The sequence below is a fragment of the Eucyclogobius newberryi genome, unplaced genomic scaffold (assembly GCF_026437365.1).
Source record: "Eucyclogobius newberryi isolate DKJ021-1_F unplaced genomic scaffold, fEucNew1.0.hap1 SCAF_1, whole genome shotgun sequence".
NCBI classification, from domain to species: Eukaryota; Metazoa; Chordata; class Actinopteri; order Gobiiformes; family Gobiidae; genus Eucyclogobius; species Eucyclogobius newberryi.
In genome coordinates this window covers 13822898-13847025 of record NW_027315723.1, presented here as the reverse complement: position 1 = coordinate 13847025, position 24128 = coordinate 13822898, and the positions used below count along the sequence as shown (strand labels likewise).

At 39.2% G+C, this 24128-nt stretch overlaps 2 protein-coding genes across 2 annotated transcripts in view; one reads left to right on the top strand and one right to left on the bottom strand.

The window, feature by feature from the left end:
* The first annotated feature begins 2272 nt into the window (after positions 1-2272).
* On the top strand, positions 2273-12230 carry fdx1 (ferredoxin 1). The gene is made up of 4 exons (XM_072465932.1): positions 2273-2711; positions 7527-7651; positions 8398-8527; positions 8779-12230. Exons 1-4 carry the CDS (start codon positions 2587-2589, stop codon positions 8885-8887), a joined length of 489 nt encoding a protein of 162 aa, XP_072322033.1. The 5' UTR covers positions 2273-2586; the 3' UTR covers positions 8888-12230.
* Positions 12231-14941: 2711 nt separating this feature from the next.
* Positions 14942-24128, bottom strand: part of LOC140363303 (rho GTPase-activating protein 20-like) — a 40790-nt gene continuing 31603 nt past the window's right edge. The window contains exons 13-17 of the mRNA XM_072449796.1: positions 21208-21400; positions 20840-20960; positions 18894-19720; positions 18367-18535; positions 14942-15433 (exon numbers count right to left, since the gene is read on the bottom strand). Coding sequence (XP_072305897.1) covers positions 15090-15433; positions 18367-18535; positions 18894-19720; positions 20840-20960; positions 21208-21400 — 1654 coding nt within the window. The 3' untranslated portion in view covers positions 14942-15089. The remainder of the gene's footprint in view (positions 15434-18366; positions 18536-18893; positions 19721-20839; positions 20961-21207; positions 21401-24128) is intronic.

Sequence of the window (24128 nt, the reverse complement as noted above, 5' to 3'; positions counted from 1 at the left end):
TGGCATCCTCTAATTTTTACATCTATGGTACTTGAGTAACATTGCTCTCAAGTAACAGTACTCCTACTGAAAATGGGTGCATTTACACTTGCACACACACTATATCACTATAACAGAGGTGAAAAAAAACCTGGATTAGAACAGGACAAAGTGTGAACACAATATATGAATTATGCATGTATTAAAGTGTGAACATATATATATATATATATATATATATATATATATATATATATATATATATATATATGTATATATATAAATATGTGTATATATATATATATATATATATATATATATATAAATATATGTATGTATATATATATATAAATATGTGTATATATATATATATATAAATATATGTATGTATATATATAAATATATGTATATATATATATATATATATATATATATATATATATATATATATATTTTTTTTTTTTTAACTAAACACTACTACTGCATTTTTAGAACCCTTAGCAGCATTAAGTATATCATATGAACCATACCTAAAGGTGCTCTATGAAACTCTGGTGGAGGGTTCACCACCTACTTGTCTCCATTGAGATTTTACAAATTAATTTTTCAAATTCATGGAGATTAGACAAATTATTCAGCCCTGTTTTCTATCAGTGTCTGCAAGTGACCTTTATGCAATACTTCGGGTTAATTTCATTTTGCCCCTCATTGGTTCACAGGCTTTGTATTTTCACTTTTATTACTATACCCGCCCATGTTGTTCATCCCTGTTATACAAACTAAATGCCCACATTATACTACGTTGTGATTGGCTTATCCCCATGTGCACAGACAGGCGGTTTGTTGTCAAGTTGGCTGCACTTCAATTGAAACATTAGAAACGGAATAAAGCAAATTAAAACATGCATTTTAATTAACATTGTGGTGCAACATAATACAAAGTTAAATAATAGTAAAATATAAACAAAGATTAATTAATTAATTAACTAAAACCATGCGAAAGTGTGTGTGTTAAATTTAGAAATAAATAAATAAACAGTTTTAACTGAATAGTAATACAAACATGTCCAGCTCCAGGTTGTTGGCACTGCACCAAGAGACCAGCAGGTCCATCCATGGAGCCCGTGGAGGGGCAACTGCAAAATTTATCAGTTTTTTGGAGTTGTGGCTGGAGGTGCAGCAGTTGATGTCCAGGGAAAAGTTCAGGGGAAAAGTACATAGCCCTGTTCAGATCCTGTGCTGATTGTTCGAATGCCCCCAGCCACACTGCCTACGGTGGAGTCAGGCATGTTGATCTGAGAGAACTTGTCCTTCAAGGAAGGTGTTGTTGACCGCAGAGCTAAAGTCCACAAACAGGTCTAGGTCCCAGGGAAATCCAGATGCTGCAGGATGAGTGGAGGTCGAGATTGATTGATAGCGTCATTTACAGACCTGTGTTTCTGTATGTGAACTGCAGAGGATCCAGGAGAGGACTTGGAATTGTGAGAGGAAGTGTTGGACTTGAGGTGACTTCATGACCACCATCACATCATTATCTTATAAACAATATTATATTATATTATTATCAATATTATTATCAATAATATTATTATCAATATTATCTTATAAACAAAACACTTTTTTGTTTATAAGAGTTCTTCTATTAAGAGTGTTTTTTTTAATTATTCTATTAATAGTGTTTTTTAAACTTCCTACAAGTTATCTGTCCTTTCCTCTGTATCTACCAATGAAATTTCCCCATGAGTGGACAATAAAGGATTATCTTATCTTATCTCATCTTATCACTACCTCTCCAGCAGATTTGCACAAAAAAATACATTCAGCCTCACTTATAGAGTTGATATTAATCAATTGTATTTCAGTTTAGGTATTTTGAAGATGCCTCTGCTATAATTTTTTTCCCACCTTTAAGCATGCAAACAAATGCCTAAATGCAGAAAATATTGGTATTTGAGCAAAAAAGGTTAATCAAATATTAAATCAACCTAATTTAAAACACTACTTAACCACCATAATTACCATTGCTTTTGGTTTAGAAATTAATCTCAGAGGATCTCTGTGTAATTATAAGAATGATCTATTTTATTAACTTTATTAATTAATCTAATATTTTAATCTTCTTATTTTGAAGTTCATACCATGAAGTTAAACCTTTATTTATGTGCATTTTCATTGTTTAAAAAAAGAAAAATCTATCACTTTTCAGACAAAAAATACCCGTCTTTTATTTTGAAGTAAATAACCGGAAACAACTCTCTCTTCATAAACACGTGTCTTTTGAGCCAGGAAGCGGCCCGTCGGCTCCTGCTGTAGTTTATTTTCTCTTCTCCTCTACGGGTCGTGAACATCGTGCCCTCTGACACCACCTTCAAACTGCACTTTTGTTTATTTTTCTTTGCCCTCTCGGTCGTGGCGTAGTATTTTCGCTTTTCTGGATGAGTTTGCATAAGTTGCAGGTTGCGCAATGAACGTGACACTGACTGATTGACTTTCATGGGCTTGAAAACACCAGCTAGCATTGGTTTTTAGCCTAGCGCACTTTCTGACCGAGTGTGCCTCCTTCAGCAGTGACTTTCCTCTCATAGATTTAGTATTTTTGTGATTATTATGGCTTTAGTTGCAGCTTTTAGAAGATTGGCGCAATATTCACGTAGATCGGCCGCTGCCCTCTCCTCTCCTTCAGTTTGGCATCTAAATCCTAAAAGTTTTACCTCCAGCACACAACCACTGAGGTGAGTAATGTCATACTAGATGTTACATATGTAGGACGGCACAATGTACTGCCATCTTATAGCAATTTCACTTATCTAATTGGAAAAGTTACAATTATTTGGATAAGGTCCACTGCAAAACGGACTTTTTATTATATATTCATTATAACAGCTGTTGTACTTATACAAACATATCCTGGAATTCATGGGATTCTTGTATTCGTTTATTAGTCCATATTTCGATCTTCTGTCAAATGTTGTTGTTGTTGACAATGTGCACTCTGAACACACTTGTTACTTTTTAAGCATATGTTCATCTATTTACAATCCAAGTATTGCTTAATTCCATGTAGGGCTGCAACTAACAATTCATTTTCTAATCAGTTAATCTACCAATTATTATTCTACTAACTGATAAAGCTTAAGTTATGCCTCTTTAAAGACATCTTGATAGCATGTGCTTAGAGAGAAAAATAGGGTTTTCATCAAAAACACAAATTTTACAAATTTGCTTTGCTATTTTTATGTAGTCCCAGCTCTGTTCAAGTCACAAATTAAATTAGCTAACACATGTTTCAGCCCCATGGAAAATGTTCAAATGATTTGCCATCTGGATATGGTCACTTGATAGATAAGAAAAATGGAAAAAGTCAAAATATTAAGTTAACTGCACATACAATCACTAAATTCCAATCCAGTTTATATTTACAGCAGATCAACAAGTTGTTAAATAAATTATTTTATTAAAAAAAAGTATTAGCATTGAAATATTTATTTCAGTGAATCAAACTACTATTATTGTGTCAAACTCGCTATCAATTTGTGTTTTGACTTGAAGGGCCATTGCTCATACGCTAAGATAAGTTAATTTTCCCAGGAGAAATTGTGACCACAAACTAAACACTACACAAGGTACAAGGTTTTGGAATTACATCAACTCCAGGTCCAAGGATGTGTTCAAGGATAGTGCAGAGGCAGCAGTCCCAGGGCCAAATCGCTTGTTAAAATTGTAGGGATGTAAAATTGTTGTTGGTAATATTTTAAGAAGACTATTTTGTCATGATTTTTGACAGTGTTAAACTAAAAATATATATATAAAACTAAAAACATGATTCACACTGTCTAACACAGGAATGTCCAAACTACGGCCCAGGGGCCAAATGCGGCCCTCAGACCAATTTTTGTTGGCCCTCCCGCTTCCTGCCAAGTTGGTCCAAACAACAAAAAGTACCGTAGTACTTTTTACTGTAAAATTGGACAAATTCAAGCATTTGGATGTTAAACCACCAATACAATATAAAGTAAATATAGTAAATAAAGTCTTATTAAAGGCTCATCGAAACAATGTAAAATGCTAAATTTCATTTTCTGGTTGTTTGTGGCTCTCTGCTCCGTATAAGTTTCAAAATCCGGCTCTCGGTGAAAATCGTTTGGACACCCCTAACAGATGACCAGTAAGGTTACATGTCTTTTCAGTGTGAGCGAATTATCTAGATAAGAATTTAAATATTACTTTATCATGTGCAATTAAATCATGTTTGACTTATTTTGATTAAATATTAAGCTCTTTTTATAATTACACCTCTACAATTTCATCACATTTCTTCCCACTCAAGTTGTATGTATTTGTGCTATATTATTAAACAGATATTGATGTTTAAGTTTCAATCTTACGATAGGCTAAACAGAAATGAGTTTGTGGTGAACAGTGTAAAACATGTTTTTTTTTTTTTTTTGACATATAAATAATAATAGTAACATTTTGAAACCAATATTTACAAATTGATTAATACATGTTGTACAAAAATAACGGTGAAGTGAAATTTAAAATGTAATAAGCTCTCATACAAAGAAGAATAGAATATAAATTGCTTAGTGTGTTTCAATGTATTGCAGTTATAGATCTGGCCCAAAAGGCACAAAGTCACTAGAATAGGCTCCAGTCATCAGCGACCACTAAAGGGAACAAATGAAAATGTGGGAATATAAAGATTTACTAACTTCATGGTGGACACTCCAGGTTAGGTTTTTGAGTAATAAAAACATGGAAAATTTAATAGTTAAAACAAAAGATATATACGTTTGCTGGCAAACTGAAGAACATTTCAGGCAGAGCAATCCCCTTGGAGGCAAACAAATAAGATAAGAGTATTTAATCTGTCTTCTACTTAATTGATCTTCCCATTGTTTCTTCTCTAAATAATCGTAACACCACACGTTGACATTCCTGTAGTTAATAGATTGTTTTCAGGGTCAATGGCACCAGCCTTAACCCCGAGTTCATTGAGTTTTTGTCGATTTACGTCAGCGTTGTGGGTGGTTAGCCTTTACACAAGCCATGTTTTGTTTTTAAGTTGCAAGAGGAAACTTGGACAGGGGCGATGTAGATTCATTGATAAAAATGTAGTGAGCCAAGTTACCAAGTCAATCATTTGCAAATACAAGACCATTTTACTAGTAAATTTTTTATATTATTTTGATTTAGCTGCTGACATTAAATGTTTTTTGTTTTGTTTTTTAGGTAACATTAGAAAAATACGGCTTCAAATGAGAGAATTGGCCTTGGAGTTTTGAACTAGGACTCTGCCATATGGCAAAAAAAAGTCCTAGTGCTTTTTCTGTAGTCACATCGTACAGATGGAAAAACATGACGAGAGTCAGGCTGCTCAATCTGAGAAATTTGATTCATATTCCCTGTGAAAAGATAAGGCCCAGTACCACTGAAACTAGTCAGATAATTATGTAACAATCACTCTTAATTAATAATTTGATTTGACGTTTTTAACTGAAACATGGCTTGACTAAAACACAGGAATTTTAGTTCTAATAGAATCTGCTCCACCAGCCTTTAATTTTGAATCTAAAACACGAGAAAACAATCTTTTGACCACAGGTTGTCCTTTGGGGTGTTTTCATCATTTGAGTATGTATCCTTTAAAATGGAGCTAAAACGGTCTCCATCCATTCTCTTCATTGTTTTATACAAGCCTCCCCAGCACTGCCAAAGTTTTATTGATGATTTTACTGAGATGCTTTCAGTCGTATGCACAGACTTTGATGGTTTGGTCATTACAGGTGATTTCAATGTGCATTTTGATAATATTTGTGACAGAAACGCTAAAGAGCTTGATGCTTGTTCAGAGGAGACACATAAGTGATGACACAGGTGCACTGTTTATGAAAATAATCAACTTTGAAAATGTCTCATTTTCTAATGTAAATGACTTGTTGAACTCTGTTACATCTAGTGTTTTGAATGTTCTGGACACCATTGCACAGAAAGAAAATGTACATCGTACAAACCCTAACAACCACATTTTATTGTAGAACTAGGGAAATATTTCTCTGAAATAATTGGAAGCTGCAGTAACAACTCGCGTGTCCTGTTCAACACAGTAAACAGATTAACAAACCCTCCGGCTCAGCTGCCGTTAGAACTGATTCCCACATCCAAGTGTAATGAGTTTGCACTATTCTTTAATGACAAAGTTCAGGGCATTAAAATGCTCTAAATCCCATAATGCAAAAATAACCCTAAAACCACCAAGACACTTGGAGGAAGCAGCTTTTCTTTATTTCATTTTAAGTGTTTTTTTCTGGCGCTGAGGTGGATTACATAAAGCTTTAGTTCGTCCCACTTAATTTCGAATATCATTGTTTTATTTTAAATGTTTTACATCAGTGTTGGACTAAACATAAGGAATCTGCATTTCAGTTTTATGAAACTAAAATCTGGAACATGTGAGACAGACCAATACTCCAAATGGCCAAATGTTCAAAGCTAAGATTATTTTTTTTTTTTTTTTTAATCCCACAATTAAAAAAAAAATATATATTTGTTTTTAGATTTTAATGCATTTTTTCCTGTTGTGTGAAGTGCTTTGAATTGAATTGTGCTCTACAAATAAACTTGCCTTGCCTTTAATTGTTAAAACGAGTAAAGTCACATTTAATTTTACTATAACGAGTACGCCAAAATTATAACCTAAATGTATAGTGCTTTTTTATCTGGCTGTTATTTTCTCATGAATTCTTACTTTATCAGTCAGAAAGTTGTATTTAAGTTTGTCACATTCTAGAAGAGGCATAGTGGTATAAGCATTTCACTGTTTGTTCATGCTGTCAATAATTGTGAATATCTGAATATATATGTTGTATCATCTTTCTTTTCCCAAATTTTCAAATGATTGGCCATGATCACCTTTCTTTTGAAATGTATATTTTCCCACTTTTGGAAGAAGAATTACATGGACAGAAAAACTCTCAACATATTGAGTCTGGTGCCATATAGACTTAGCTCAAAAGCCTTTAACCTTTAAGCAGATGAGGAATGTTGATCCGCTGCTTGTTTAGACTGACCAGAAACACTCACTTAAGTTAATTTGGTCTTATTTGCCCTGCTTTTGTGTTTACATTACTGTGCCATTAATTATTTGTTTAATATGCTGTGAATAGCAAACAACATTGCAGTGCAGTGATTTTACATTTTGCATTTTCTTGTGGGGTTTTCACAGCAAATGATCTGCCTCCTCTTACCGTATATAATTGCAAATATGGTCTATTAGGGTTGTAAAATTAATCTCAACAATGAATCTCAATTGGAAGCTAGTGTAATTGGAAGCACAAAACATTTATAAATGGTATTTTCAAAAGGACAGACATTGGTGTGTGGGACTCGCCCCCCTCATCCTACGCACCACTCTTTACACCGATGTGCAAAGTGCCTTGTTCTTTTAAAAGATGGACAGCAAAATGAGAAACTATATCATATCTGAAGGAGGGATGCAAGAAAAAAAGGTTTTTGCTTGCTTGACATTGTTTATTTTATTTCCTCAGGGCGGATAACAAGGTGACAGTGCATTTTGTGAACAGAGATGGAGAGCAGATTACAGTGAAAGGTTCTCCTGGAGACTCTCTGCTTGACGTGGTCATCAACGAGGACCTGGACTTTGATGGATTTGGTTAGTACTGTGTAACCAGAGCGTGTTCATTTAAGTCTTGCTGATAAATCTTTATTTTTGCTTCTGTCTCTTTAACTCCATAAATCTTTGCTCTGTTGGATTTCACCTGAGAAAGTGTTGGAAAAAGTTGGATTTTGCAGAATTATTAGATTATGATTTTGAAAAAGGGAAATGTAAAGTAAAATGAAATACAAAAATGACCATGTTCAATGAGATATTGCTACATTTTGACCAGTGAAATGAAAGCGATAATTGGTAATAACTTTTGACAAGAAGTATCCAGTGGCCAAAAGAAAAGTCAATGTTTATGTGCAGTAGTTATAACAGTACAGAGTACAGCTCACATTCAGTACCCTGGCTCATGCCAGATTGATCTGTGTCGCACTCTGAATTGAGTTCTTCACATGAATCAAAAACAAAAAAGTTAGTATTTCTGCTGAAATACCCCCGCCATGTTTGTTTGGGTTCAGTTGTTTTGACTGCAGCCTTTGTTGGTTCCTGTGGGCCCTAAATGTCATGTGATTGGCCATTTAAACCACAGGTGCGGACTGCAAACATATCAGCGGGAGCCGAACAAGATGGATTCTTACTCATTGAAATTGCTGGCAAGGTTACACATTCAGTGCAATGCCGTCTTTGCTGTTGGGAGATAGGTTCACAGTTTTTACAAATTGCTGAATATATGATCTTCACCCCCTTATCATGCTTAGCTTTCATGTCTAATAAACACTCTTTACTCTCATTAGGAGCGTGTGAGGGGACGCTGGCCTGCTCCACGTGTCATTTAATCTTTGATGAGGAGATTTACAAGGCGCTGGGGCCAGTCACAGACGAGGAGATGGACATGCTGGACTTGGCATACGGCCTCACAGACACGTGAGTCTTCCTTTTCACCTGTCTCCTGTAAAGATTGAACAATACAGTTAAGCTTTCTGGTGGGGGTCCACCATCTACAATCTTCTTTGTTTTGGCTTCTAGAACTCTCGTGATTATAATTTTTCAGTTCTTACGATTATATCCTGACCTAAATGATTATAGATTACAGAATAATCTTGACATCCTATTGCCCACCTCTAATCCTAGAGAAAGTCAACGGTGTTATTGAAATACGGTCATTTTTTGTCTAGGTCTCGGTTGGGTTGCCAGATCTGCCTGACCAAATCAATGGAGGGAATGGTGGCGCGTGTACCTGAAAGTGTAGCAGACATCAGACAAAGCAAAGACGGTTCTTCATAAAAACTGTGAGCTGTAGTTACACATCCGCATAGACAGGGGGCGCCATGTTCAGTGTGTCCAGGGCCCAGGGTAGGTCCATCTGCTGCTCCCGTTTCCTGACTTTTGGTACAAATAGATTTATTCGTTTTTCTACACAAAGTGACTTCTGAATGGATAATAAACATACTCATATTATTGGTCTCTTTTTCCTGTAAAGTTAAACTTGAGTTCATATTTGCCTTTGTAATCAATTGGCCTTTTTTATTGTTTTTTGTAACCCAAAAACGTTACAATTCTTTTCCACATTCTACATGTGCCTGTCCCATGAATGAGTTGGTTTTGGAAAGTATATTTTTAAGTAGCTGTACTCAAATGGAAAACACTATTATATAGAAATATCACTTGATGTTGATGTACAGTGCATCCGGGCCATGGACTTTTTCCACATTTTGTTGTTTCAGACAAAATTAATTAAGTTCATTATTTGCCTTAAAATTCTACAAACAATACGCCATGATGACAACCTGAAATAAGGTCTTTTGAATTCTTTGCAAATTCATAAAAAAATTAAATAAAAAAGCACTTCTGTACCTTTCCCAAGTTAGGTTCTTTTATACAATCCTGTCCCTGAGGTCTACATATAATTCCTTAAACTTCATGACTTGGTTTGTGCTCTGATGTCGGTTAACTGTGGGACCTTATAGTTGTGTGCTTTTCCAAATCATGTCCAATCAACTAAACTTGACTCAAATCAAGTTGTAGAAGCATCTCAAGGATCAGTGGGAAATCCATGTACCTGAGCTCGAGGGTTGTGGCAAATACTTATGTACTTTTTATTTGTATTAAATTTGCAAGGAATTCTAACAACCTTCTTGCAAGTTATCTTCATGGGGTATTGTGAAATTTTTAGGCAAATAATGAATTTAATCCTTTTTGGAAAAAGTCTTGCAACAAAATGCAGAAAAAGTGAAGTGCCGTGAATACATTCCGGATGCACTGTATGTAATCTATTGTCATATTACAATTATTTATTCCAACATCACAGCTAAACATGGTAAATAGCTAAAATAATAACTGGCTGTCAAATCTATAATTTTTGTCAGTTATGAAATTGACTTCTAAAATGTATCTTCTAATCTTGTAAGTAGTTGTATTTAACTTTGCGTATCGTTGTACCATAAAGTTTCACTGTGTAACTTTTCTGGAGGAGGTCCAATACCTGCTTGTAGTATATCAATAAACATCTATCTTGTAAAAAAGTGTTTTTTATTGGTCAAAAATACCTTGAAAAACATCTCCATGGAAACAAGCAGATGGAGAACAGAAAGGTTACATAGTGCACCCTCATGGGAAACAAAACACTAATAAAAAGTTATTATAAAGGGAGGCTGGGACAAACTGAGCGGGGCCTGGACATAAAAACACTTGGTTTTAAAGGCATCTTTAATATGTTAAACCTGCTGCACTTATTTTATTGTATGTGTGTTGTTATTATTATTAATATTATTATTATTATTAGTGGTGCACCGATATGGAAATTTTAGACCGACACCTATGATTGATTCGTGGCAGGACTAATCGGCAGTCCACGCCACGAGGAAATGAGACTTAAAGGCGCAATGGACGATTTTTCGGCGATTTGAGAACGCAGGTGGAAGTGCGCATGCCACTCCCCCGTGCGGACTGATACAACATACACGTGCGTTTGTTTATTAGCCCGACGGATCGCGTCGCATCTCTCGTCTCCTGTAGATTTCCGTCTTCTTCTGAGTCAGCTCGAACAGTCTATCTCCGTCCTAATTTTGTCCCGTACACTGAGGGAACTATATTATGATAGATCAATGTGCTTAGACATGCGGAAACGTGCTGCTCATGGGGACGAGCCGCACGAGGCTGCAGGTGAGCGGTAGGTGCGTTCTATGATTGATACGTGGCAGGACTAATTGGCAGTCCACGAGGAAATGAGCCTCAGATTTGGTCAAAAAAATCATCCATTCCACCTTTAAGGTATAGGTAGGCTATTGGCTATAATGCTTATATAATTATATAATGATTTTATAATTTATGAATTTACTGTTTTGTTTTTTTTAGATCATCAGACTAAAGTGTCTCTCTGAACCTCTCCAGTCCATGTGTCATCCTCGTATTGCTCCTGTAACAGCTGCAGTGATAGTCTCTCCTCCTCAGTGTTCACAAAGCGCCCAGTTTACATTCAAAGTCTATGTGGATGCGCGTATTTGCGGCGCGAATCCTGCATTTTGAGCATCGGAATGTGGCACAGGAGTTCAACACAGAAAAGTTGGACAAAGCTGAACTTTTTGCTGCCGATGCGGCGCAGCAACCAATCAGAGATTATGCTCCAGTGACGTACCTACGCATTTTACTATAGAAGGACCAAAACAAACCCTGAATCATCCAGAAGCAGCTCTTGGAGCAAATAACCTCTGCTCTGAAGTATCTGGTGGACCCAGAGAGGCCGCCGAGCCGATAGTCTCCATTTTCGTACTTTGTAAAGTAAAGACACCAAAACCACTCTGAACCTGTTCTGCCATCGGACAAAGAGAACAGCCACACTGGGAAAGACTCCTCCACTGCGCATGTGCAGTGGACGCCTGCTGGCGAGACACGCGTCCAAAGCGTCTGCCTTCAAATGTTCAGGCATCCAACTCGGGTGAATTTGGACACAGCGGCAGACGCCCGAGTTTGAAGCTTGTACATTTGAAGGCAGATGCTATGGACGCATCTAAAAAAATAAACTCAGCAGACGCGCGTCCAAGCCGTCCAGCGCACATGCGCAGTGGAGTTGTTGTATTTTCCAGTGTGGCTGTTCTCTTGGTCCAATGACAGACCAGGTTCAGCGAGTGGTGAGCAGAGTTTAGTGAATATCATAATTTGCTCCAAGAGCTGGATGATCTTTACCGCAGCAGGGTTTGTTTTGGTCCTTCTTTCGGATAGTGAAATGTGTAGGTACGTCACTGCAGCGCAATCTGATTGGTTGCCAAAAAGTTCAGCTTTGTCCAGCTTTTCTGCAGCTGACGCTCTGGATGCTCTGAATGCTCAAATTGTGGGAATTGCATCACATCGCGTCACGCCTGGGCGTGGGTCCACGCCTCATAGACTTCGAATGTAAATTGGACACTTAGACGCTGTGGTGTAAACGAGCTATAAAACTTTCTAGAGCTTTTAAAAGTCTTTAACTGGGCCGATATATCGGTGCACCCCTAATTATTATTATTATTATTATTACTACTGTCTTGTCCATTTCATCAAATATCCATTATAACACATTCATTTAACCTAGTGATTGTACATACTGCACTGTTTAACTGTATAGTATCATAATAAATAGCCAATCACTTTCTAAGGCTGTGGTGAATCTGTTCAGTTTGTATTACTGTGAGATATAATAGAATATAAAGCGTAATCTATCTGTTACTTTCCTGGTGGAGGATATAAGGTGATATCGTAGCTCTCGTGTGGTTCATTCTAGTAAGATGTTATTAGCAGTAGTTAAAAATGTGATTCTTTTTTGTTGCTCAGCCATTGTTTCAAAATAGAAAGATCAATTCCACTTATTTGTTATACTTTTATCCCGTATGTTTCTAAATACGATCAATTTAGTCCACAAAATGTTATACAATTTAATTAACTAACACTTGTTGACATGTAACATGGCAAGATAAAAACAGTGCTTTACAATATACTTTATTAGCTCATAGTTCTTTAATTGATAAATATAAGTACAAAGCAGCATTTCAGACAAATTAGTAATTACAAATAATGCCAACTGATGCAATAAATGTATGGCTTATTTGCAATGTATTAGATTGTATCTAAAACAAACCATATACAAAGATGCAATATACAAATGTATGTATTAGTGTTCAAAAAATAAATTTCAATGCATTCGGAGAGCAAAAACCTCTGCCAAGGCACGTTTCTATGTCTTAATGTCTCAATGACAAATGCTCTAAAACTAACTCTTCTTTTAGGACTGAAGACAGTATTTTCATCCAAACAATTTGCATATTACTTTAAAAACATTTAAGCAAAAGCATTTAAGCAGGCAATGGCAGTAACTGTAAAATATCTAGCATTAAATGCTATCTTTTTTCACATCAAAGTACAAGCCTTTCCGATCACAATCACAATGTAATTTTCCTGTTGAGAGGGTCCACCACCTGCTTGTCACTGACATGCAAATGATTTATGTACCTCAGTCGCTCACATTAAGAATGGGCCTGTCAGGATCATTACTATATCGACTTATCACTCCACAAATAATAGCTGGAATAATGTTTTTTGTGCTCAGTATTTAGCGTGTGCACATTATTTTTGCAAGTGTGCCATTTTGTGTTATGTATACCCTCTAATTTTAGTTAGTTTCACAAATGTACTTTCAAGAAAATAGGTAATATTCATGTTAGACCTAGCATATTTGGCTTTTTAAAATGTTGGAAGGCAACAGCAGGTAAAAAAACATTGCATGGGTTACTTTGGCCTATCAAACATTTATTGTACAAAATACACACTGATAAATTTATTATTAAACAGGCCCTACCTTATCTTACCAAAGGAGTGGAGTTAAAATTATACTTGTCAACGTATAGCATATTATTTGTCTTTAGGAGTATTAAAAGCATTTACATAGAAACTAAAATTTCCATTTGTTTGTGAAGCCAAAAAGGAAAATGCCTTATTAAAAAGATGATTACAAAACAGTAATGTGTATAAACTCAAATTAAAGCATTTCAATTATTTCATAAATTATCTCCAGTTGAAAAATGTTAGAATGCATTGTAAAAGTTCAAAAGCATTTAGAGTTAGTGTATTTATATAAGTAGTTACTAAGCCTAAATCATTCTTAACAAACTATTTGTTCACTAGGAATTAAGTCTTTATTCATGTTCAGTGCTCGCCCCAGACTTTTTTTTTAAGGGATGGTAAATATGCTTCGTATGGGGGTTGCATTTTCCTCCAAGGATGGTTTAATGTACCTTCATTATTTCCAAAGGTACATGCACCATACCATACTATTACATGGTGTATAGGCCTAAACATACTATTACATGGTGTATAGGCCTAAACATACTATTACATGGTGTATAGGCCTAAACATACTATTACATGGTGTATAGGCCTAAACATACTATTACATGGTGTATAGGCCTAAACATACTATTACATGGTGTATAGGCCTAAACATACTATTACATGGTGTATAGGCCTAAACATACCATTACATGGTGTATAGGCCTAAACATACTATTACATGGTGTATAGGCCTAAACATACTATTACATGGTGTATAGGCCTAAACATACTATTACATGGTGTATAGGCCTAAACATACTATTACATGGTGTATAGGCCTAAACATACTATTACATGGTGTATAGGCCTAAACATACCATTACATGGTGTATAGGCCTAAACATACTATTACATGGTGTATAGGCCTAAACATACTATTACATGGTGTATAGGCCTAAACATACTATTACATGGTGTATAGGCCTAAACATACTATTACATGGTGTATAGACATAAACATACTATTACATGGTGTATAGGCCTATTCAACATCAAGCAATTTAGTCAAAAAGTTAGTGGAATCATGGAAATGATAAAGACATGGTCATTTAAATGTATTACCAGTGAGCACTGTATCATAATACATAACTTTATTCACAATGTTGGTATGTCATGAAAAGTGGTACAGTTTTTGCCAATGGGTGAAGGCTGTATTATAATGATGAAATAATAATTGAGACACATCAACTCTTCTTGGCCTTTTCATTCATTGGACACAGGCAGCCTCATAGTCAGATACTTAAGGGGTGAACAGAGTTTAGTGAATATCTTTATTTGCTGCAGGGGTGCCATCCCTGAATATACGTAGCAAGACCGCTGGTGTTTTCTATGACCGGAATAAGTGTAATTATTCTAAAGTGTTACCCAAAACATGCGTACATACTTACTGTGAGCAAGCTTGCTTCTACATGCTGGAATGTTACGCAGTTGGACTTCAATTGAAAATATTTGTATGTACTTGTAGTTTTGACAACGTTTATTTTAATTTCAAGGACCAAAGTAACTTGTTTTAAGACTCATCCAACTAGTTTCCTAAATGACTTGGATAGAAACATAAATCTACATCCATGAAATAGGAGAAATGCAGAGAAATAAATGTAAATTGTTAATTTGAAGCTGTGATTATCCATTAAACGTAAGACTCTTCTGCTGATAGCAACTGCTCAAAGTCTGGTTCAGATTGAGGCTCACTGTACCTCTTAATCCACTCCCTCTGGCTCTCCACCAGGGCCAGCGCCACCTGTTTGCTGCTCTGGGGATTACTGCGCGGATGCAAAGAGAAATAATCCTTCACTGCTTTTGTGGAATTAGGGGAAAGACAAAACCTAGCTTCCATGGAGACCTCTTTGTTGTCCACCTCTGACACTTTGAGTCCTGGGTCACTGGGGAGGCGGGACCTACGCAGACTTGAGACCCGGTCCACGAGACCCCGACTTGGTTCTGATCCACGCCTCTGGGACAGCCTGGGGTTAGCTGGAGGGGAACAGAGCCGTACAATTGTCAAGTTTTAGGACCTAAAGACATGCCCACCCAAACTTGAGTAGGCTTAAATTACAATGGGGGATATAAATTGTCATACTGACGAGCCTACCATATTTAAGTAGAACTGTCTTTACATATATACTGTTAGTTAACGTACCATCAAGAAGAATCAGTCAAACTAAACTGTAGGTCTAACATATGATGGCAATATAAGTAGGCCTGCTGAGTAAATTTGTCAAATTGAAAACATGGGAAGGCTTAACTGTAGGCCTACCCAAGTTTAAGTAGCTCACAAGAAAATAGGCAACATAAGTAGACCTCACAACAGGCCTACGCTATTTAGGATTAGTGGAATGGGTGACATGATACATTTATCTTAGAAGTAGGTGGTGGAAGGTCAGGTGAGTACTGTATGTGGTCTGTTTCAGTCAGAGGGAGGGCTTCTGGGTAGGTTGTAGTTAGGGATGCGTACAGCTACGACGGACCGGATCTGGAGGTCCAAAAACCGAAATATGGACTCATATAAAATATAGCACTCAAATACTATATCCTTTTTGTTCTAGAATCCAGACCATCTTAAACCTTCCATTGATCGCAAAATTCGCGCTGGAAAAGACGTAAACACTACCATGCGCCGCCGTCCATAGCGCACACGGACCCTAATTAGTCTTCCGGGCATAAGTTGAAGCCGGCGAAATAAGTTTAAAGACGGAGAGACGGGAGCGCCTCGTACGTGTCGAGCTGCGCGGAACCGTGTGTCCACATGTGAACATTGAAGCGGCAGCGGGTAAGATCGCTGGCTTTATTTGAACTGTTTTAAGCTGTGGCCGCCGCGTGCGAAGTTGTGATCGTTAATGTGCTGCGTGCGTGACGTGTTAAAGGGGCGGGGTCAGCGTGGCCTTGTCTGGGTCTTTGCTCTGGGTGTAAATATGAATGAAATAACTTAAGTGTTATGTTGTGGTGTGATGTATTTGGTATTAAGTAAATACAAAGTAAAGTCAAAGTAATATTGCTTAATTGCTGCATTCATTAATTTGAGTTTATATTTTGAAATAGTATTTTGTATTTGTATTCTACAGTTGTTAAATATGGTCTGGTGTTTAATGCTGCTAATATGAGGTATTATTTTGATTTGTTGTGTAAAATATTTTCATATTCTACTTTTGATACTGCTAAGTTGATTGCTTTATAAGAGAGACTTATCCATGCGTTTGTCTCCAGTAGATTAGACTACTGCTCACTGGCCTCTCCAAACGAGTTGTAAAACAGCTGCAGTACATCCAGAACGCTGCTGCTCGGGTCCTGACTAGAACCAGGAAGTATGATCACATTAGTCCTGTTCTCAGGTCTCTGCACTGGCTCCTGTGGCTCAGAGAAGAGACTTTAAAGCAGCTCTGCTTGTGTACAAGTCTCTCCATGGCCTAGCACCAAAGTACATCTTGGACATGTTAGCGCCATATGAACCATCTCGGACTCTGAGGTCCTCAGGGACCAGCCTCCTGCTGGTGCCAGAGTCAGGACTAAACATGGACCGGCCTCCTGCTGGTGCCCAGAGTCAGGACAAAACATGGGGAATCTGCGTTTCAGTTTTATGCAGCTAAAATCTGGAACAGTCTTCCTGAAGATGTGAGACAGGCTTCAACTCTGACAATGTTCAAATCTAAGCTAAAAACAGTTTTGTTTAGCTGCGCATATGACTGAAAGGATTTTCTTTGCACTATTCTCTTTTGTTTGTGATTTTATTAGTTTAGACAATCAGTTGGATTGATAATTTTTAATTTAGTTAATTTTATTGTATTTCTGTTTCTGTAATTTCTTTGGTGATTTTAATGCATTTTTCCTGCTGTGTGAAGCACTTTGAATTGCCTTGTGTATGAAATGTGCTCTACAAATAAACTTGCCTTGCCTTGACTTTCATGCTAGGTTTTGTAACTCTGTTATTTTACACTGTGACTTAATTATTTACACTGGTGTATTGTCTGTTTGAAGGTTTTTACCTGACTTTTGATGCCATTGGATCTGAACATTAAAGAGTGGAAATGTGTCTAAAGGCAAAACATTGTATCAGATGAAACAGCTGCTTTGACCCTTGACCCAGACTGACCCTGTCAACAATACTCAACATGCTCTTGTTGTTGAGTTGAGTCTTGAGTTGTTCCTCAAGTAATGTGTGTTAACTGTTAAGCTATAGTTTAGCTGCTAGCTAGTAACTTGTGATTTGTAAGTTGTAACTTCTGTTAAAAACAGTGAATAAAGCAGACAAGTTGAGTTTATTTCAATCTGCAGTTAAGCCTTGTGTTTGATAGTCGTCCTTGTTCTGTCTTCAACTTAATTTAGCCAAGTAGCTTGTGTTATGCTGTTATAACATTATGCAAATATGGCATGGTTTAGGTCCGGACCTAATGAGTCCGGACCTGAACCTAAACCTCTGGATTCGAATCCGGACTTGAACCTGAACGCGGGTTTAGGTATGCATCCCTAGTTGTAGTTGTACTGTAATAGTTAAGAGTAGAGATGGAAGGTAGCACTAACTAACAAACTAAGGTGATGCACTGGTGACATGGCGTTAAGGAGGTGGTAGGGAATTTGGTGTGTTGTAAAATAAAGTCAAACTGTAGAAAGTATTTACAAAAATATAAATATTGAATGAAATAATGACAACATTTATACTTTATAATAAGTAAACTATTATACCCTTAATAAAGTATAAACAAAGACTTGATTCATAGTGAACTAATTGTTTATTTCGAATGCTTTACACCTGGTCACTACTAAGTAACTCCTAACCCCTGAATTAAGTCGTCTGAATCACACTTATTAAACTTTTTGTTCATTATAAAAAAAGTATTTCTTCATGCTTTATTAGGGATAATTAAGGTGTAGTTATTATAATGAAGTACCGATGTGACTAATTCCACACTTGCCTTGTTCCTCAGTGGATCTCTGCTTCTTGAACAGGGACAGTGCGGGCCCACTCTGCCGGTAGAACAAAGAAGGTGAAGGCATTTTGACTTCACAGAGGCTGGTGCGTCTGTCCTGCTCTTCTGGAGCCTGGTCTCTGGATCCTCTTCGTCCCGCTTTGGTCTGGACACTCTGAAGGGAGACGACACTTTGTTAGTGTGGAGTTGGTGTGGCAATGCATTTTTAAGGCTGCCTTCACACAGACCTAAACCTTGACCAGTTCTAAACCTTGAGCCAGGCCTGGACTACAACTATAAACTATACTTGATATTACAATTTAAAAAAAACGTTTACAAGCTAGTTTTTGGGCATGCTTTTATATGACAAGTTAAAGTTCTGAAATCCAATTGGGGGAAACAAAAAGAAAGTATGACCCAATGACTCAAATTGTTATATTGTAATGCATCTTAGGAGAGACATTGTTCTTAACCCCAATGATTGCACTTTAATCTCCACCTCCGGAATTACTTACCTCTTACCTCACTTATGCATTTCTGTTATTTGAATTGATTAGGTCACTCACCCCCGTTTTCTCTTCCTTCTTCTTCAAATGCTCTTTATGGCTTAACGTCAACCTCCAATCCTTTTTCAACCACGAATTTGGATGAAGATTACCACAACTTTTCGAAGTCCCCACGTCTTTAGGGGGAGAACATTTTGCCCAGTGTTCTTCTGGCTCTGGTGTTGCAATTATAGTCACTGGAATTTCATCTGTAACAAATCGTTTCACTTGCTGTCTTTGCGATTTATCATAGTTTAAAGAGTCAAGTGAATCCAGCGATGAGTAGTTTGGAGCTGGCGAGTTAGGAGTTGAAGATAAACTTGACGAGCTGGCTTCGAGGGCTAAATACTTCATGTCAAACCCAAAGTCCTGCCCCTTGGACTCATCTCTCAGATCTGATTGGCTGTTTGGCTGCTCATCATCATAATCATCTATACTTGAATCATAAGGTTGTAATTTCCTTATATATGTAACAGCAGGTTCTGATCTCCTCCTCGGTCGGTGTCTTGTGTCCAAAGACGGAGAAGAATCAACATGTTTAAAGTCCTGTTTTGAGCTGTATATAACGCTATCGCCACCTTGTTTCTCGATATGGTAATGTCTTACTATACTGGAGGAAGTTTGTGGCTTTTGTGCGTCATTTTCTTGATCGTAGTCGCTAAATGCCAGAATGGAATCGAGGCTGCCCTGGAGAGGCTGGTGGTGGTGAACATCTATTTTGCGTTGAGTAAAACTTGGGGAGCCTCCGCTGCTGTTGTCCAATTCATTCTCCAAACTGTCGTAGGAAGAGTCGGTCAAGGGATACTGCCAAGATTCTGGAGCAAAACGGGAAAATACAAAGATTGTAATAAATCTTTTATTATTAAAACATGACATATAAATCATGTTGCTGGATTTTCTCTAACCAGAACTAGCCCCAAATAATTTAAAAAACATTAATAAATAATACATTTGTTGGGATTCATTTTGTGTACATAATTGAGGCTTATTTCCTAATGCACATTGACATTAAAATCGCATCTGGACTTTTTTTTTTTAAGACGTTTCGACTTTCATCCAAAAGACATTCTTAGACTGAGAATGACTCTTAGACATCTTCTTTTTCAATGGAACTTTGAATGGTTTTTCCGGATCAGTATAAAGTGGCCTATGAAACTTTGGCTACTCCACAATTGGGCTTTGCTGAATGCATTTTGCATTTGTCTTCCATATAGTTTTAATCTATGACATCCATGGATCATGTTATATTTTGAACATCTTAAATTGCAACATTGATTAAAAACAAGCCTGCTGACTTCTGTGTGGAAAACCACAGTGTTGATTTGCACCGGCCTCTTTACATTATGTCGACCTTTGGAGAGCTTCAGAGCAGAAGATTTTTGTTTTCATTTGTGCCAAATCCTACACGTGTCGCTGTCTAAGAAAATTAAATTGCAGAACAAAGTAAGTAAACAGCAGTAGGTGTGAAGGAGAGAAACCTTGGGAGCGGTAAAACCTTGACTGACAGAAATGGTGTCTTGGCCGCAGGAGAATAAAGATTAAGCAAACGCGTATGAATCATTCTAATCACAACTTCCAGTGGTTTAATGAGAAGGAGAAACAATTATAATGTGGTTAATAGCTCCTAAAAGTACATTTTGCCTCATCGGTTTCCTTTAAGAAACATTGTTTTAGACTAGGCCATGTATTATTTACCATAAATAATAATAGTTTCATAATAAGTACAGTGTTGTTTCAGACTAGTTTATATAGTTGATATTAATATAGCTCAAGAGTCAAGACCAGTATCAGTATCTATACTTCCAATTAGTATCTATTATTATTATACATTGTAACCCTGACCTGGCAAAAAAAAATCTATCTAGTTCTTGGAAACCAAACTGCAAAATGAACTCAAAATAATATTTTTGTATTATATGATTGGTTTGTTTTACCTGGCTCCTCCTCCTCCTCTTCAGTAGTTTGTCTCTGTGGTGGTCCTCCAAACATCGAGCACGGATCTTCACCAAAAATCATCTGACAGTGTTCAATCATGAACTTTACCAACTCACAGATCTAAAAAAATACTATAATTAATCATACTTGTTAAAAGTTTGTTAACATAAGGGTGTCATCATAACTGACATAACCAGATTATCCACACATGTGTTATTGGTTCGTCATACTGTGGGACTGTAATGCCAAATTGTGGAACATTCCAAATGACACACAGTATGGCATTTTACTCATTGGACAACATAAAGACAATCATGTGAGCCAAATGTGAGCGCCCCATTACATTTTAGTTTGGAACCGTTTCTACCTTCCTGGTTCCCTCCCCCTCCACCTCTGGCCTGTGTGCGGCCCGCGGAGGCCACAGCAGGCTGGGGGCAAAGCAGATGGACAGGTTCAAACTCGTCATCTGGTTTTCTGTAGAGTTGCAGTGGATACCATGGAGAACGACCAGCAGGTGGCGCAACAGCATGGTGTTCTCCTTGGGCAGCCGGAGGAGGATCCTACATGAAAAAGAATGAATAATGTAATTGTACTCTTACTCTATTCACCTCATTCCAGAAGCACGTCTGGACGCCGCCATACGACATAATCATTCTTCTGGTTGTATTAGTTCACATAGAACTGGCGACCTCCAGAACCAATGGAGTTTACGCTCGACCGGAAGTGCGATTACAGCGGAAGTGTCGATACGTGGGAAATGAAGTGGGCGGGGCAGAATAAGGTCAACAGCATTCAGGGGAGAAATTATAATAATTCATTAGATTTTCTGAATGCAGTTTGAAAAAAAAAATGGATATGATGAATACAGTATGTTAAAAAAAAGTGTCTGCAGTTCTCCCTTTAAAAAGAATGCTCTTAGAACAATGCTCAAATTTTTCACCTGGTAGGGTCTCCCAAAGCAAACAGGTCCTAGGTGACGGGTCAGACAAAGATCGGTTCAGAAGCCCTTTATGATGAGTTCACAAACAAGGCCGATTACGTCGCCTGGATCGGCGTCACCGGGGCCCCATCCTGGAGCCAGGCCTGGGATGGGTGCTCGATGGTGAGCGCCTGGTGGCCGGGTCTTACCCCACGGGGCCCGGCCGGGCACAGCCCGAAGGAGCGACGTGGGGCCGCCCTCCCGTGGACCCACCACCCGCAGGAGGATCCATAAGGGGCCGGTGCAGAGAGATCTGGGCGGCAGTCGACGGCAGGGGCCTCGGCGACCAGATCTCCAGACACAGAGACTAACTCTGGGGACATGGAATGTCACCTCGCTGGGGTGGAAAGAGCCTGAGCTTGTGCGGGAGGTTGAGCGATACTGACTAGATATAGTCGGCCTCACCTCCACGCACAGTTTGGGCTCTGGAACCCATCTCCTCGAGAGGGGCTGGACGCTCCACTTCTCTGGTGTTGCCCGCGGGGAGAGGCGGCGGGCTGGTGTGGGCTTGCTTATAGCCCCTCAGCTCAGCCGCCACGTGTTGGAGTTCACCCCAGTGAACGAGAGGGTCGCGTCCCTCCGCCTTCGGGTGGGGGACAGGTCTCTCACTGTTGTGGCGGCCTACGGGCCGAACAGCAGTGCAGAGTACCCGGCCTTCTTGGAGTCCTTGGGAGGAGTACTGGACAGTGCACCGACCGGGGACTCCGTTGTTCTACTGGGGGACTTCAACGCCCACGTGGGCAATGACAGTGACACCTGGGGAGGGGTGATCGGGAAGAACGGCTTCCCTGATCTGAACCCGAGCGGTGTTCAGTTATTGGACTTCTGTGCTAGCCATGGTTTGTCCATAACGAACACCATGTTCAAGCACAAGGGTGTCCATCAGTGCACATGGCACCAGGACACCCTTGGCCGGAGGTCAATGATCGACTTTGTTGTTGTGTCATCTGACCTCCGGCCGCGTGTCTTGGACACTCGGGTGAAGAGAGGGGCAGAGTTGTCAACCGATCACCACCTGGTGGTGAGTTGGATCCGCTAGCGGAGGAGGAAGCCGGACAGACTTGGCAGACCCAAGCGCATTGTGAGGATCTGTTGGGAACGTCTTGTGGAGCCCTCTGTCAGTAGGGTATTCAACTCGCACCTCCGGGAGAGCTTCTCCCATGTCCCGGGGGAAGTTGGGGACCATGTTCTCCGCCTCCATTGTTGATGCGGCTGCTCGGAGTTGTGGTCGCAAGGTCTCCGGTGCCTGTCGTGGCGGCAACCCCCGAACCCGGTGGTGGACACCGGAAGTAAGGGATGCCGTCAGACTGAAGAAGGAGGCCTATCAGGCCACTCTGGCTTTCGGGGGAGTTCGGGGAGGCCATGGAGGAGGACTATTGGTCGGCCCCAAAGAAATTCTGGCAAACCGTCCGGCGCCTCAGGAGGGGGAAGCAGTGCCTCACCAACACCGTTTACGGTGCGGGTGGAGGCCTGCTGACCTCGACTGGGGATTTCGTCGGACGGTGGAAGGAATACTTTGAGGATCTCCTTAATCCCTCAGTCACGTCTTCCGAAGAGGAAGTAGAGACCGGGGACTCGGAGGCTGACTCATCCATCACCCAAGCTGAAGTCACTGAGGTTGTTCGCAAACTCCTCGGTGGCAGGGCTCCGGGGTGGATGAGATCCGCCCTGAGTACCTAAAGTATCTGGATGTTGTAGGACTGTCTTGGTTGACACGTCTCTGCAACATCGCGTGGCGGTCGGGGACCGTGCCTCTGGACTGGCAGACCGGGGTGGTGGCCCTTCTGTTCAAGAAGGGTGTGTTCCAACAGAGGGATCACACTCCTCAGCCTCCCGGGTAAGGTCTATTCCAAGGTACTGGAGAGGAGAATCCGACCGATAGTCGAACCTCGGATTCAGGAGGAGCAGAGTGGTTTTCGTCCCAGTCGTGGAACACTGGACCAGCTCTATACCCTCCATCGGGTGCTCGAGGGTTCATGGGAGTTTGCCCAACCAGTCCACATGTGCTTTGTGGATCTGGAGAAGGCTTTCGACCGTGTCCCTAGGGGTGTCCTTTGGGGGGTGCTCCGGGAGTACGGGGTCCGGGGCCCTTTGCTCAGGGCTGTCCGGTCCCTGTATGACCGGAGCAGGAGCTGTGTTCGTATTGCCGGCAGTAAGTCAGACCTGTTCCCAGTGCATGTTGGACTCCGCCAGGGCTGCCCTTTGTCACCGGTTCTGTTCATAATTTTTATGGACAGAATTTCTAGGCGCAGTCAGGGGTCGGAGGGTGTCCGGTTTGGGGACCACAGGATCTCATCTCTGCTGTTTGC